Source organism: Podarcis muralis, chromosome 15, assembly GCF_964188315.1.
Source record: "Podarcis muralis chromosome 15, rPodMur119.hap1.1, whole genome shotgun sequence".
NCBI lineage: Eukaryota > Metazoa > Chordata > Lepidosauria > Squamata > Lacertidae > Podarcis > Podarcis muralis.
Window position 1 is genome coordinate 11,715,407 of NC_135669.1, and position 15,628 is coordinate 11,731,034.

The following is a 15,628-nucleotide window of genomic DNA, read 5'->3' on the forward strand; positions in this document are numbered from 1 at the left end:
ACATCTCCACATGGTGTGGAAAACAGTGACCAAGTGACCTATGTGGCTCCTGAACCTTGTGTCTCGGTGCTCACTGTGGATGGACAAATTCTAGATGCCTCCTGCTCTCCCTTCTTAAGGATCTTTAATTTTAAACCAGAACTGGACAGGGCAGCCCTTTGAACAGAGAACTCTTTGAAAGAGAGATCTGTCCTATGTCAAGAAGGAGACTCCTGAATGTCAATGACACAACTTAGGTTCAGCACCTTTTCCTAATCCTTCCATGTAGGAGAAAGAAATGTAGATTTGGGCTTTTATTTAGTTTTTGTTTTTCATGGCAGGGGAGAAACCGTTTTTATGTACATTTTCTGGAGAGAAAGGGACTCAAATCTGCTTTGTGGAGGCTAAGAAAGTAATAATAATAATAATAATAATAATAATAATAAGAAGAATAAGAAGAAGAAGAAGAAGAAGAAGAAGAAGAAGAAGAAGAAGAATCTTCACAGCATTTCTGTTCCTGCTTTGCCCAACCCGGCAAGGAAATCTCAGCTTCTAGAATATGAAAAGGTTGCGAGGAAGAAACTGTCATGCATGACAAAACTGAAAGACATCTCGCTGAATAGCAGGGCTCTGGAAACATGTTTTGTGGAGGCAGAGCAAGGGGGAAGAAATAATTTTCCAAAGTTCTTTTTATGGGTGATAAAACTCCCGACACACTATAAACCCGAGCAGTAACTTCATAGCCACTCAACCATTTTCTTCCGAGTGACCTTGGCCGGGAAAGCCGACCTCAATTAGAGAGCCAACCAACTGTACTGTGGTCTGACTGCTGGGCAGTTCTTGCCTTCGCCCATGAGCGACCTTGGAAGCCTCTGCCGAGTGCAAGGGACTCGCCGTTTCGGCTTTTACAGCCGACGCTAACAGACAGAAAAAATAATTTAGCAGGGCATTAACTCTGATATTTAGTCCGGGAGCCGGAAGTTGTCTTTCACCTACCAGTTGCTTACTTGCCCCCCTCTCTTGCAGATCTACAGGACAGCTGGATCCGCACTGCTCATTTATCACAGATTGGTGCAGAGGGATCTGAGCTGCTCCTCCTTCCACTATAAAGTGTGTGTGATTTGCATGACTACCACTGATAACTGTTTACAGGCACTGCGCCGTGTGGCAAAACCAAATGAGGTTAGCAACACAGACTGAAACCCGTGTCTCAGGCCTTTTCCATACCTGGATTACTCAAACCTTGTAGCTGCAGATACCAGGCACTGAACCTGGGATGTTCTGCAAGTGAAGTCTACACTCAGCTACAGTCCCTTTCTTAAAGAGCAAAATTCCTGCCCCCCCCCCCCAGTGCTTGATCCTACCTGCAAGAAGATATTATTTATTAAACTATTTACCGTATTTTTCGCCCCATAGGACGCACCGGCTCATAGGACGCATCAAGTTTTTTGGGGGGGAAATAAAGAAAAAAAAATTATTTCCCCTCCAGGCGCTTGTGGGGCCGGCAGCGGGGAGAAGCGCTCTTCTCCCCACCGCCCGCCTTCAGATCAGGTCTGGGGACAGCAGGAAGACGCGGTGCGTCTCCCTGCAGTCCCCGGAGCTTTCGGGGCAGGCAGCGGGGAGAAGCGCTCTTCTCCCCACCGCCCGCCTTCAGATCAGGTCTGGGGACAGCAGGAAGACGCGGTGCGTCTCCCAGCTGTCCCCGGAGCTTGCGGGGCAGGCAGCGGGGAGAAGCGCTCTTCTCCCCACCGCCCGCCTTCAGATCAGGTCCGGGGACAGCAGGAGCAGGAAGACGCGCTGCGTCTCCCTGCTGTCCCCGGAGCTTGCGGGGCAGGCAGCGGGGAGAAGCGCTCTTCTCCTCGCCGCCAGCCTTCAGATCAGGTCTGGGGACAGCAGGAAGACGCGCTGCATCTCCCAGCTGTCCCCGGAGCTTGCGGGGCTGGCGGCGGGGTCTCCCAGCCGTCAGCCTCCAAACCACTTCGGGAGACAGCGGGATGGCGGCGTTCCGCCTCCCTCTGTCCCCCGACCTTGTGGGGCTGGCACTGGGGCTCTCCTGAAGCCTGGAGAGCGAGAGGGGTCGGTGCGCACCGACCCCTCTCACTCTCCTGGCTTCAGTGAAAGCCTGCATTTGCCCCATAAGACGCACACACATTTCCCCTTCATTTTTGGAGGGGAAAAAGTGCGTCCTATAGGGCGAAAAATACGGTATATGCTATATTATAATAAACTATATTATATTTTGTGACAGCAGCCACGAAATTAAAAGACGCCTGCTTCTTGGGAGAAAAGCAATGACAAACCTAGACAGCATCTTAAAAAGTAGAGACATCACCTTGCCAACAAAGGTCCGTATAGTAAAAGCTATGGTTTTCCCAGTAGTGATGTATGGAAGTGAGAGCTGGACCATAAAGAAGGCTGATCGCTGAAGAATAGATGCTTTTGAATTATGGTGCTGGAGGAGACTCTTGAGAGTCCCATGGACTGCAAGAAGATCAAACCTATCCATTCTGAAGGAAATCAGCCCTGAGTGCTCACTGGAAGGACAGATCCTGAAGCTGAGGCTCCAATACTTTGGCCACCTCATAAGAAGAGAAGACTCCCTGGAAAAGACCCTGATGTTGGGCAAGATGGAGGGCACAAGGAGAAGGGGACGACAGAGGACGAGATGGTTGGACAGTGTTCTCGAAGCTACCAGCATGAGTCTGACCAAACTGCAGGAGGCAGTGGAAGACAGAAGTTCCTGGCTTGCTCTGGTCCATGGGGTCACGAAGAGTCGGACACGACTAAACGACTAAACAACAACATTTATATGCTGCTGTTTTGTGCTTCCGGTTTAACACTCAAAGCAATAGTCCTGGATCCAACTTGATGAAGAACTGGTTTCTGCCAAAATCTTCACTGCTCAGATTGGTGCAAAATGCAGTTCAAAGGCACAGCAGGTGCTACATATGCCAATAACAACAACAACAACAACAACAACAACAACAACAATTTATTATTTATACCCCGCCCATCTGGCTGAGTTTCCCCAGCCACTCTGAGTGGCTTCCAACACAATATTAAAATAATGCATCAAACATTAAAAGCTTCCCTAAACAGGGCTGCCTTCAGGCGTCATCTAAAAGTCCGCTAGTTGTTGTTCTCTTTGACATTTGATGGGAGGGCGTTCCACAGGGCGGGTGCCACTACCGAGAAGGCCCTCTGCCTGGTTCCCTGTAACTTGGCTTCTCTCAGTGAGGGAACCGTCAGAAGGCCCTTGGCGCTGGACCTCAGTGCCCAGGTAGAATGATGGGAGTGGAGACTCTCCTTCAGATATACTGGACTGAGGCCGTTTAGGGCTTTAAAGGTCAGCACCAACACTTTGAATTGTGCTCGGAAACGTACTGGGAGCCAATGTAGGTCTTTCAAGACCGGTGTTATGTGGTCTCGGCGGCCGCTGCCAGTCACCATTCTAGCTGCCGCATTCTGGATTAGTTGTAGTTTCCAGGTTACCTTCAAAGGTAGCCCCATATAGAGCGCATTGCAGTAGTCTAAGCAGGAGATAACCAGAGCATGCACCACTCTGGCGAGACAATCTGCGGCCAGATAGGGTCTCAGCCTGTGTACCAGATGGAGCTGTATACAAGTAAAGACGCTGGTCCAACAACAACAACATGCCCCCTGCAGACACGACTTAGCATGGCAAACGGTTCTGTTCTGGAGACTGGTCAAGCAACTGGGCATTTCTCCAAGAAGGCTGAACTGAAGGCCTGCCCGTTGACATCTCTACGAGCTGGGTGATGGAGGAGGTGTTACTGCCTCATCAGAAGTGGATGGGACAGGTGAGGTAATGGCTGCCTCTGGAGAGGTGGGACTGGACAGGATTTCTGACAACTCCACAGGCAGGGTTGGTGGCCAGACAGGCAAAATGGACGAGCCAGAGCTGGCCTCTCTGAAAGCCCCAGAGGTGGAGCCCATGTCTTGCACTGCAGGGACTAATGAAGGGATGGGACAAGACAAGGGAGATCCATCCACACACCCCCGCCCCCCATGGGAACTTCCCCATTATCCTTTCCCTTACGTTCTCCCAACTCAGGTAGAGACCTTCCCAGCCCACTAGATGCCTCTGCAGGGTCACCTGTTAGCCCCATTCTCCCTCTCTGTCCTGGCCCAGGCAGCCCCATTCTCCTTCTCAGGGTCTACAACAGTGACAACAACAATGGCAAACAGTTAAAGGAACAACCTTAGCTCTTATTTTGGGAGCAGTGGGGCTGAATGGTGTCCCGCTATATCCAAAGCCCTACCACTAGCACCAGTCATGGCAGAAGGTTGGGGGCGCTTTATAGAAATTTAATAAGCCTAATCTTATGCTTGCTGGCTACTGCCAGTGGAAACATCAATGTCAGTATCCTGCCAACAGCTCATGATGCCATGTGGAGGAAAATCTTCACTGCATCCTAACAGAGCCTCCGAGTGTCCCTATTTTTCAGGGACACCCCTGATTTAGAGAAGCCATGAATGGCTCCCTTGTCCTCTTATAATGGCAATGGCGCCCACCTGAGAGGTGCCAGAACTGAGTTCCGGGGAGTTCTGGCTGAAAAAAAAGCCCTGGATCTTTCTAAGGTGGTAGTGAGGAGGAACTAAGAGCCTTGGAAGAGCCTTGCAGCGACTTTCAGAGCCTGGGTGCCACTACTGAAAAAGTCCTGTCCTGTGTACAAAGGATGAAGTAGAGAAGCAGAGGCGCCAAGTTGCCCTCAGCGTTGAGGGGGCACGGCATGTGTGTGTGACGTCACGCATGTTGAGCGTGTGTGACATCATGTGTGTTGAGTGTGTGTGATGTCACACGTGTTGAGCGTGTGTGATGTCACATGTGCGCTGTCACACCGTCTGGAGGAGACCGAGCGCTCTGGAGGAGCCAGTCACTGAAGCTGCGCATGCTCAGCTCCACACTCGGCCTCCTCCTAGCACTATCCAGTCATTGCTCTTCTGCTGTAAGCTACAAGCAGAATTGCAGCTGAGTTTCCAGTTATTTTGGTGTGTCCATCCCGTTATGTTCTGTCTGCTGCTGTGCGTATGACACAGTTCACCCCAGCACCCATTTTAAGGCTGATTTTTACATTTGTGCCAAAGCACTTAAAAAAAACAATCAATAAATTAAAGCTCTGTTGGATTTTTAAAATAAAAAAATAGCTTTTCAGTGTTACAAACTTTTCACGCAAATCCAAAGCTCAGAAATGATTGTGACCTAGAAGCAGTGGGGGTTTTTTATAGATAAAAAAGACAAAATAATATATTTTTAATTAGCACCATAACACTTTTTCATTAAAGTACTATTGTGTGATTCTTTTTTTAATGTAACCAAAAGAAACATATTAACTCTACTCTAAAAGATGGATCACACACAGAGAGAGAGAGAGAGAGATAAAATGACGCTGACTGGAACAGGAATAGTGAAGATGTTCCAGAGGTTACAGTTCTCACCTCTTGAAAACTACGGCAGAGTTGCACTAATGTGATCTATCCTTGCGGTGATTATTCCATTCTGTCTAAAAAAAGAAAATGTAAGACTTTCTGCAGGCAAGGTGGGCAGGGGAAGATGAAGTCCCACAGGGGGCAAGCAACGGTCCAACAATTTGATGCCAACTTCATGTAGATGCCCCACTGAGTGAAAGAAGTATGGTAATTTCATGCTAACCTCCTAGTGCAGAACCACCTTTAGTTAATTCATCACCATCATGATCAGTACTAATTTCCCTAGATTCCCACTTTTCTCACATGGACATGTTGCCGTTTACCAGTATTCTCCACCTTATTTACCCATTTGCAATTTAAATGGATATTTCTAACCTAATCTGATTTCAATAATTGTTATAGTTCTTACTTAGGGGGTGGGGAGTCCTGTTTGGATGTCCCAGGCATTCATTGCTTTTGGGCTGTCGAATGATGTCTGGACACTTAAGTACGCAAAACAGCATGGGTAGCATTAAGCATGTAAAGTCCTGCGGCCTTGATTTGATCCGCCTCACCTCGATAGGGCAGAATTTCTCCTCCAGCTCTCGATTTGATGGCTTTTTGTTTAGTCCAGGTAATTATCCCAGCAGTAACATTTTTCATGGCCTTTTTAATCTGCCTCACTTGTCTCTCCCCCCTCCAATAGTTAGAGACCATAATACCAAAAATCTGTCATCAAGCGTGGTCAAGAATTCCCAGAGTTAGCACATATAAGTGCATTTACATTACATTAAAAGTCTCTTAGATGCTCAGTGACTCATTGTTTATAAGGCCAGCAGGGACATATACAACAATTTACTCCAATCTGTTGCACACACACAAGAGTGCACACACATTTATTGGATTCAGGCCAATTTAGTTGCAATCAGATTCTACTGAAATTGATAGAATTTGGGGGTTAGAGATCTCTCAAGAAATCAAGCAGGAGTGTTTGAGAAGTTCAATACCTCCTTCAATGTCTGCAAGAACTGGGGTGAGAGTCACAGCCCACCTGAGTTTTCTAATTTCCTCCTCCCTCCCAATACATTTTCCTTTGGTGCTGTTTCTTTTTAGATTCTTTGAGCGATCTGTAAGCCCCTCGAAGCCTTTTTATTTTATTTTATGGCTGAAGAGCAGGAGAAAAATTCTTTAAATAAATATGTAAGGTGCAAATTCAAAAATAATTACTATAATGTAGAAAGAAATACACCCCTTCACCCACTTTTATTTCTCTATTTAAGTTTGATATATGTAACTAATGATAAAAAGAATGGGCACTGAATCATATAATTTTGAATTGTTACTGGTACAAACTATTACTTGCCTGTGTGTCCACCAGCCTAAATAACATCAGATGCTATTGTACATCATAATGCAATGGCAATAACTCTGGCATTCATTCTCTCTAAAGTCTCGGTCTACAAGTTAAAAATGATATTATTTTGTAAGTCTATGAAAATAAATTTTAATATATTTTTTATTTTTATTTTTTAAAAATGTATAAAAACAAATTTAAAAAGAAAGCAAGAAATACAACACATTTGACCGCAGAGGGCAAGACTGCACTATACAACTGAAGCACTATCATGCCATTTTAAACAATCATAGCTTCCCACCAAAAAATCCTGGAGGCTGCAGTTTGTTAAGGCTCTTGAGAGTTGCTAGGAGACACCTCTTCCCCTTTCAAAGCTACAATTCCCTGTGCGGTTCAGCAATCAAATCCCCCTCTTCCATAGGGGAACTGGGGGCCTAATTCCTGGACCATCCGCAGGCCGAATTTAGAAGGCGATTGGGCCGTATCCAGCCCCCGGGCCTTAGTTTGCCTACTAGGAAAATGGTTAAATCTAAGGCTGTTTAAAAATCAAGTAAAAGAGAAGTGCAGAGGACAAAGTCAGGCGGACTTTATTTGTTCAGGGACTTGTTGCCTCTGATGTCTACCCAATAACGAAAGATTTAGCATTGCGGGGTACCATATTTTCCCGTATATAAGACGATATTATTTTCTTAGAAGCTCAACAACTCTAGGCAATCTCCCCCCAAGAAAAGCTTGACAACTTTGGGCAATTCCTACCCCCCCCCATTTTTTTGTCGCAGTCCTCCCAAAAAAATAGGGGCTGTCTTATACACGGAGAAATACGGTATGTTGGGTGAGGAACTGGCCTGATTAAACACTGAAGCCCCCAGTCCAAGGGATTTTGTTGAATGAAGAGCTGCTTGACAGGCCGCAATTCATTTTCAGTTATTTCGCCCCACATTTCCTGTGCAAAATGTTAGTGCAAGCTTTAAAATAATGGGACAGTTATTCCATAAAACTTTGTGCAGGTTTCGGAATAAAGGGAGGCAGCGCTTGGACCCCTCCCGTATCTTCGAAGCATCAACAAAGAACTTGTAAGCAAGGTTTTGAGGTTTGTTGCAACCTGCACGAAGGAGAGTTTTCCGCAGAATCTTTTTCAGCGGCGAACAACCTCAAAGCCAAAGGCTCCCAACAGAAACATTTTATTCTATTGTCTCCAAGAAAAAAAGCTGCTTTTACTAGATATTAAAGGAAAATAAAATAGAAAATGATCCCCACGCAACTGAGTGAGTTATAAATTTCAGCACTAACCATAAATCTATCAGAAAGTGCATTTCTCTGGATGTCTACGGAAAGCGTAGAGTGCACTCTGGCAGAAGAAAGCTTCCGGATATAAATGGGGGTTCCGCTAAATGTTGCAATGACTGCACATGAGTTATGAGTTTCAGGCAGCATCACTTCCACAACAGCCAAAAAACAAACAAGCAGAACACTTCTGTCCATTACGGTGAAATAGATTAAACCACTGTAGACAAAAAATGTGTTATCCTCAACCAGCTCTTTAGAGTCCAAGCTGACTCACATCACCACTAAGCACATAATAGGTGCAAACCACTTAAGAACCATCTCCCTCTCCTGTGACATAGTGGTTGCCCCACAAAGGATTTTTTGTAGGCTGCCATACACGCTCAAGCAACAATGCCGAATGCACCCTTCCCATCATCACAGCTAGGACCGCTGGTACCACAAATATGGCCAGTGAAATAGAAAGGGCCTCATTAAAAGATGCAATAGCCCCAACTGGTAAGTCACTAGGGATACAGGGTAGAGCAGGCATGGGCAAACTCGGCCCTCCAGATGTTTTGGGACTACAATTCCCATCATCCCTGACCACTGGTCCTGTTAGCCAGGGATCATGAGAATTGTAGTCCCAAAACATCTGGAGGACCAAGTTTGCCTTTGCCTGAGGTAGAACATCTCTCTATGCCAGGAATGGGGAATCTATTCACACACACACACACACACACACACACACACACACACCGATATTGTTGCAGTCTAACTCCCGTTAGCACCAACCAGCAAGGACAATGTTCAGGGATAGTGCGAGCTATGGTCCAGGGCCGTAGGTTCCTACTTGATTCCACCCATTGGCTCTTTTTGAGAGAATAGAGCAGGCATAGGTGAACTTGGCCCTCCAGATGTTTTGGGACTACAATTCCCATCATCCCTGACCACTGGTCCTGTTAGCTAGGGATCATGGGAGTTGTAGGCCAAAAACATCTGGAGGGCCGAGTTTGCCTATGCCTGGAATAGAGCCACTAAAGCAGTGTTTCTCAACCTTGGGCCCTCAGATGTTGTTGGACTACAACTCCCATCATCCCTGAGCTCTGGCCTTGCTAGCTAGGGGTGATGGGAGTCGTAGTTCAACAACAACTGGGGACCCAAGGTTGAGAAAGGCTGCACTAAAGGCTTTCTGTTCAGGCGCCGGGTTTTGGGGAATCCAATCCCTCCCAGGGTGGCAGCCAAGAATCAGATAAACAATAAAACTTCTTACCAAGTAATTTTATTCACTATTCACAGAGAGAGACAAAGGAATGCAGTCTTCCCTAGAAAATGGCATTGTTCCAAGTAAAGTCCCACCCCCTATGTCTCTCCTATTCTACATCAGTCCTGCGTCGGCTAATCTGAGCTTTCTGTCTCTGAGCTTTCTGTTCTACTACTCTCAATGTTCGCCTGGTCCTGGGAGAGGAGAGGTCAGGAATGCTTTCCAAGGACACTGAGTCTGTCAGCTGTCTCTCCCCTGGTGCTTCTTCTTCTTCCTGCTGTTCCTCTCCCAATACTACCCAGCTTCTCCCCTCTGCAGCCTCTGAACTATGCCCTTCTGCAAACCACTGTTCTGAATCTATACTGTCCTCCTGTTTTCGGGAAGGTTCAGGAGAAGGAGGGGCGGCCCCCACAATTCCTCCTCAGTCCTGCCGCTGACATCAGGTTGAAACTTTGCTTGGCTCATGGTAGCCTTTCCTGGATCTCAGCTTATTCTCGCTGCTCCTGGATCCTACTGTGGTGACTTCCTTGCTCAGCTCCGACCAGCGCACTGTTGCTGCTATGAGGTATGCCAGCTCAACGAAGGAGCTCAGCTAAATGAGAACCAGGAAGTAAGAAATGAGAATTTGGCTGTCGGAATTTAAGTCTTTCTGAAGCTGCATCTCCTGGTGTGTATCTCTTCCTATCCTTAGCTGCTTCTATGGAGCACATCGCTGAGTGTACACAAATTAGACACGTACACCAGTAATGGCCTTAAGTAATCCAGAGCATTTTTCAGGCCAAGGCACCAGTTATTAAACTGCCTTTACTTTGCATTTGGGAGTTGCATGGGCCCTCCTCCATGCATTTCCATAGCAACTAATGTATTTCAGATGGGAAAAGTGGCAGAAGATGGAAGAGATCAAAGGCCAACTCCGTAAGTGGCATGAACAAAACAGGAGATGGGCATAATAAAGTGTGCCACAACTGAGTTTTGCTGCTGTCTCTTGTAGGCATGGACATACTATGCACTGGTGTGTGTGTGTGTGTGTGTGTGTGTGTAAGAAAAAAGAGACAGAAATGTTCCTGATATATCACTGATACACAGCCAGATTTCACATACGTTAATATTATTTTGCAATTAGCATCACTCATTATCATTCTTGTTAAGGTAAAGGGACCCCTGACCATTAGGTCCAGTCGTGGCTGACTCTGGGGTTGTGGTGCTCATCTCACTTTATTGGCCGAGGGAGCTGGCGTACAGCTTCCGGGTCATGTGGCCAGCAGGACTAAGCCGCTTCTGGCGAACCAGAGCAGCGCACAGAAACGCTGTTTACCTTCCTGCCGGAGTGGTACCTATTTATCTACTTGCACTTTGACATGCTTTCAAACGAGGTTGGCAGGAGCAGGGACCGAGCAACGGGAACTCGCCCCGTCGTGGGGATTCGAACTGCTGACCTTCCGATCGGCAGGTCCTAGGCTCTGTGGTTTAATCCACAGTGCCACCTGCGTCCCTATTACATATATAAGAAAGTGTATATAGTTTACACCAGGAGAAAGTTACTTCTTTAAGTTCTATATGGATACTAATCAACGTCAGGGAAGTCTAAGACATTTTGCTGCACAAAATGGCACCACCTCTCATTCCACATTCACACACACACACTTTATTTCAGTCCAAAGAACCCCAAAAACAATTGCAAAAGCAAAATAAAACAGAAATACAGGGAAAGGGTTCCAAGGCGATCGCTATGTTTCATCCAAGCATGTAGGTTTCTGTTTCTTAATGCTTCTGAGAGGAACTTAGCCCCAATCATTCTTGTTACTTTAACTATTAAAATACTGAATTTTCTGTTTCATAACAACAAAACCCACCCACCCTCCATTGTTCCTACCCACCCACCCACCCATCCAGCCTACTGACCAACACAGAACAATCATGTAGACAACAACAATGAGGATTCAGGAAATCTATAGGTGCTGAACAAAAATTAGGAGCAATGGCACTAGCCCTGCTCATGGGCTTGCAGTCTAGTAGACACAGAGCAACTGGAAAAGGGGATGGAAGGAGAAGAGTAAAATAAGCACACCCAGGTACCGCTCCTTATACAAAGGCTCTCCCAAACTGTGTTGTACTTTGGCCAGGTAGCAAACAAGACACTCCTGCACGTTCCATTCAGAACCAGGCACTTCGTCCTGAAGTTTTGGATTTGTGGAAAGAGATCCTTCCTAACACATCAATCACCACCAACACAAACTTACTGCTATCACATTCTCCTCTTACTGCTCTCTTTTAGCTTAGGCTGGGGGATTTGGCGCATCAGCATGCAGGTGCGAGACGAGAAATTAAGTGCCACATATATTTTTCTTTTTTATCTGTCCTCTCCAAGAGGAGAGCATAAAAGATACAGCTTAAGCCTTAATTTGAATTGAATAGGGCCTTGTTAAATTTATTGACATGAAATGAAAAATCCCCAATGCGGTTTTGAACTGTCATGCTACCCAGAGGCAAGAAATTTTAATTAAAAAAAAAACAAAAAAACAAAAAGAATCCCCTCTAGGCACTCGGTGTGATATACAAGGCTTCGATTCAAACACACTTCTTCTTCTTGCCTTGCCACCCTACCCCACCCGCCGCTGCTCTATCCTGCATCCCTTTTCCCGAGCTCCTTTCTTCACATATAAAACACAAATCTGCTAATATGCAGTGTGAAATCAAAAATTACAAAAGGACTCAAAATTGCAGGCTGCCTCACTCACACAGCTCATTTGCAGAGGGATTTTTCGCATAGCGCTGGCATCGCAAGTCCCCTTCAGGAGTGTTGACATACTCAAGCACCGCACCGACAATTGGCTGCCCATTGGCAGTCGGCCGTGGGTGCAGAAAGCAAAGAGCGATTCCCCAAAATGAGTTATCACTGGTGGTGTTCAAGCAAATGAGTATTATATGCATGCAATCAATTACCACCGCTATTATGTCACCTCTGGTGAAGGCTCTTCTCTAAGATGTTATTTTTATGCTACACGTTTTAATATTGTTTTAAGAGTGCTTTTAGAGATCGACAAGTGGGACCAGCAACAAAACGTGCTCCTCTTCCAGGTTCCAGTCAGCCATGACTTCTTCCAGGATACTACAAGATGGAAAGGGTTTCGGCACAGCAACTAATCCTTCTTCTCCCTCCTACAGTTTTTTTCCAACTACAACCAACATCCTTTGCACCTGGAGCATACCTGTTTCTACTTGGCTGCTTTGTGGGGTGAGCAGTGCTGGCTCCCTTTTCCATGTTCCTATGGAATGCAATGGAGCTTACTCCCAGGATAGAGGGACGCGGGTGGCGCTGTGGTCTAAACCACTGAGCCTCTTGGGCTTGCCGATCAGAAAGTTGGCGGTCCCCGAGACGGAGTGAGCTCCTGTTGCTCTGTCCCAGCTCCTGCCAACCTAGCAGTTCCAAAGCACGCCAGTGCGAGTAGATAAATAGGTACCACTCCGGCGGGAAGGTAAACAGTGTTTCTGTGTGTTGCTCTGGTTCACCAGAAGCGGCTTAGTCATGCTGGCCACATGACCTAGAAAGCTGTCTGTGGACAAACACCAGCTCCCTCAGCCTGAAAGCGAGATGAGCGCCACAACCCCATAGCTGCCTTTGACTGGGCTTAACCGCCTGGGGGTTCTTTACCTTTACCTACCCCCAGGAAACTTTTAGATTTCTTTAAATCAGGAGTCAACCTTACTTTTGAGTGCTCTGAATATGTCTGAAACAGAAGTGCAACCCTTGCTTGGTCTGCGTTCAGCCAGCGAGAATCAAGATGCATTTGCATTGCCAAAGAAGAAACGGATCACGCAGACAGAGCCCCTAAGCCATTCTTCCTCCATCGTTCAAAACATTCATTGCCACATCACCATTCTGTTGCCTGTAATTTAACTCCAGCTCCAACAAAGAAAGCAAATCTCTTTTAAGTCCTCAGCTTGAGGCTCACCTAGTTGAACATGCACTGGAACCTGTCTTTCTCAGTCTATTGACAAAGACGGCTAAGAAGCAGCCTCTGTGCAGCATCTCGCTGACAAGATAGCCCCAGGCCAGATTCCAGTAATATCTCAGCATGCCGCTACAGGGATGGGAAGCGACATTAAAGAGCAGCCTGGCAGCAGAATCCCTCTGTACCTGTAGACAGCTCGCTTGTCAGCCTCCAGTTGTGCCTGAGGGTCGATGGGAGTGCTGGGAATAGGAGTGTTGGCGGCTGCCGAAGGTGTGTTGATGTGTACTGGCTGGGCTTTGGCCGGCTGTTGCGCTGTGGCAGTCATCTGTTAAGAAGAGGACAGGAAAGCAAGAGGTTTAAAGGCAAAAGAAATCAAATTATGCACACGTGGTTGCTTTGGGGAGGAGAAGCGGGGAATTCCACTAGCATTTCTATGGGTCGCTCGAAAGTAGGGATGTCAGAAAGCTCTGCAGGGAATGGAAGCGCGAGTGGAAATTGCCAACATTCTCATGTTCGCCCGAGGTCAGGAATGGAAATCACGCAAGTGAATGCAACTGATATTTGCTAATCATTAGGGTTTTGTTTTTTTTTAGTCCACCAGCATTGCATAAATGACCACATTGTTTTCTGCATTGCTTTTGACATTTTCCTCCCGTCGAAATGCATTCGGTTACATAATTATGTCAGTTTGGGCCATAGTAGCAAGACAGATAATGTACATTTTAGCAGAAGCCAAACTGTGGCAGAATGGAAACAGCGCTGGTTGCAAGAATACAGGTTGGAACAGAAAACTGATGCCTTCTTACATCCTTGCTTGCAAGCAGATCAGAGCGTGAAAGAGCAACATTTTCTGTATTCCATATGGAAATTTCAGTGCCACCAGCCTATTTTCTTCTATATGTAGCTGCTGAACTGTGTTTATGCCAAAATGATGCTGGCGTTTGTGGAGTTCCAAGAATCTTTTGCAGTTCATTGATTTGTTCTTGAAACATTTTTAATCTTCTCTTTAGTCATGGATGCATGTTTGTATATAAAGGTTTTTATTAAACACTGGAAACTCAAGCCAATGCTACACATGAAGACACAGGAGATATCTGAACAGAGCGTTCTATTTTAAAAACGTATGAAAGAGGGCCTCAGAATCGGATCAGGTTTGTGACACTGAGGAAAGGGATATTTAACCCCGCACATGCCGTTTCCCCAATATAACATGCTTCCCCAGAAACTGCTATTTGACCCATGGAAGGTAAATAAATATAGATAGTAGATGAGATCAGATGGCCTAACCTGTTGCAGCTCTTATTCTCTACACAGTTTTTATTTGTGTTTTTACCCTGGTCTATCTCCAACAAATTCATTGCAGTATATAAACTTCTTCCCCACTCCTTTATCTTTAGAACAACCTTACGAGGTAGGCAAGGCTGACCCAAGAACACCCTGTGAATTTCATGGCTGAGTAAGAATTTGAATTGAACACCATCCTTACCCAACCTGTGTCCTCCTGATGTCGGACTACAAATCCCATCAGCCCAGCTAACACAGCCCATGGTCAGGGATGATGGGAGTTGTAGTCCAACATTTGGAGGGCACCAGGTTAGGGAAGGCGACTCTAACCACTACACTGGTCGGCAGAATATGAACTCCTCTGCCTCTTTTTAGCTCTTAACCCAGATCTTTTAATAGTAGCATTTATTCTCTCCACCCCACCCTCTCCACCTACCAAAGTAGAATCAAAGATGGTATCTGTTTCATGCCCTTACTTTTAGTCAAACCATACATGGAATTCTCCAGCGGAACTCATTGTACAACCAGCACAGAAGTGGTTTGGCTGATGCGTACTAGGCTGGGCGCTCTCTTTTTGCATGTGGCTTTTGCTAAACTATTATTGCTCCTTGGAATAAATGCAATTATCCCCATGCCTAATGGAGTCCCCTGTTAATGTGCTATAGTGCCAAGTTTAAAAGAGAAATAAAGAGCAAGGCCCCTGTGCAAATACCTCGAGTAGGTAATGTATCTGTATAAGGTTTCCTGGCAGCGAAAAGGGATTCCATGCCTCAGAAGTAGATTATGAGGTCTAAATGCCCTTCATGTATTTTGCAGCAAACAGACAGAGGTCAGGCTGGTTTCAAGCTATACCAATAATGTACTAAGCCTGCCTTGGAAGAGGAGACAGGAATGTGGGCAATGCAGAGGTCTTTCCAACCTATTCTGCTCAAGAAAGTCAATGGAAAGAGACTCTGTTAGAAGAGACCAAAAGGTCACAGCTAAGAGGAGCAGGATCACAAGCCCACTGAGTTGCTTACTTTACTCTCTTCAGGCTGCAGTTCTATTACAGCAGGGTGAGGAACCTCTGCCTTTCCAGAAACTATTGAACTACAACTCTCA

The 15,628-nt window shown here is 46.1% G+C and overlaps 1 protein-coding gene across 12 annotated transcripts in view; it reads right to left on the bottom strand.

Moving 5' to 3' along the window:
- Positions 1-15,628, bottom strand: part of PKNOX2 (PBX/knotted 1 homeobox 2) — a 432,230-nt gene that overhangs the window by 105,099 nt on the left and 311,503 nt on the right. For 11 of the 12 annotated variants that reach the window (XM_077919659.1, XM_077919658.1, XM_077919660.1 and 8 more), the window contains one exon: positions 13,429-13,568. In XM_077919659.1, the coding sequence (XP_077775785.1) occupies positions 13,429-13,568 (140 nt within the window). Of the gene's footprint in view, positions 1-13,243; positions 13,384-13,428; positions 13,569-15,628 lie in introns of those variants that run through there. The other variant, XM_028707756.2, reaches the window with a different exon arrangement.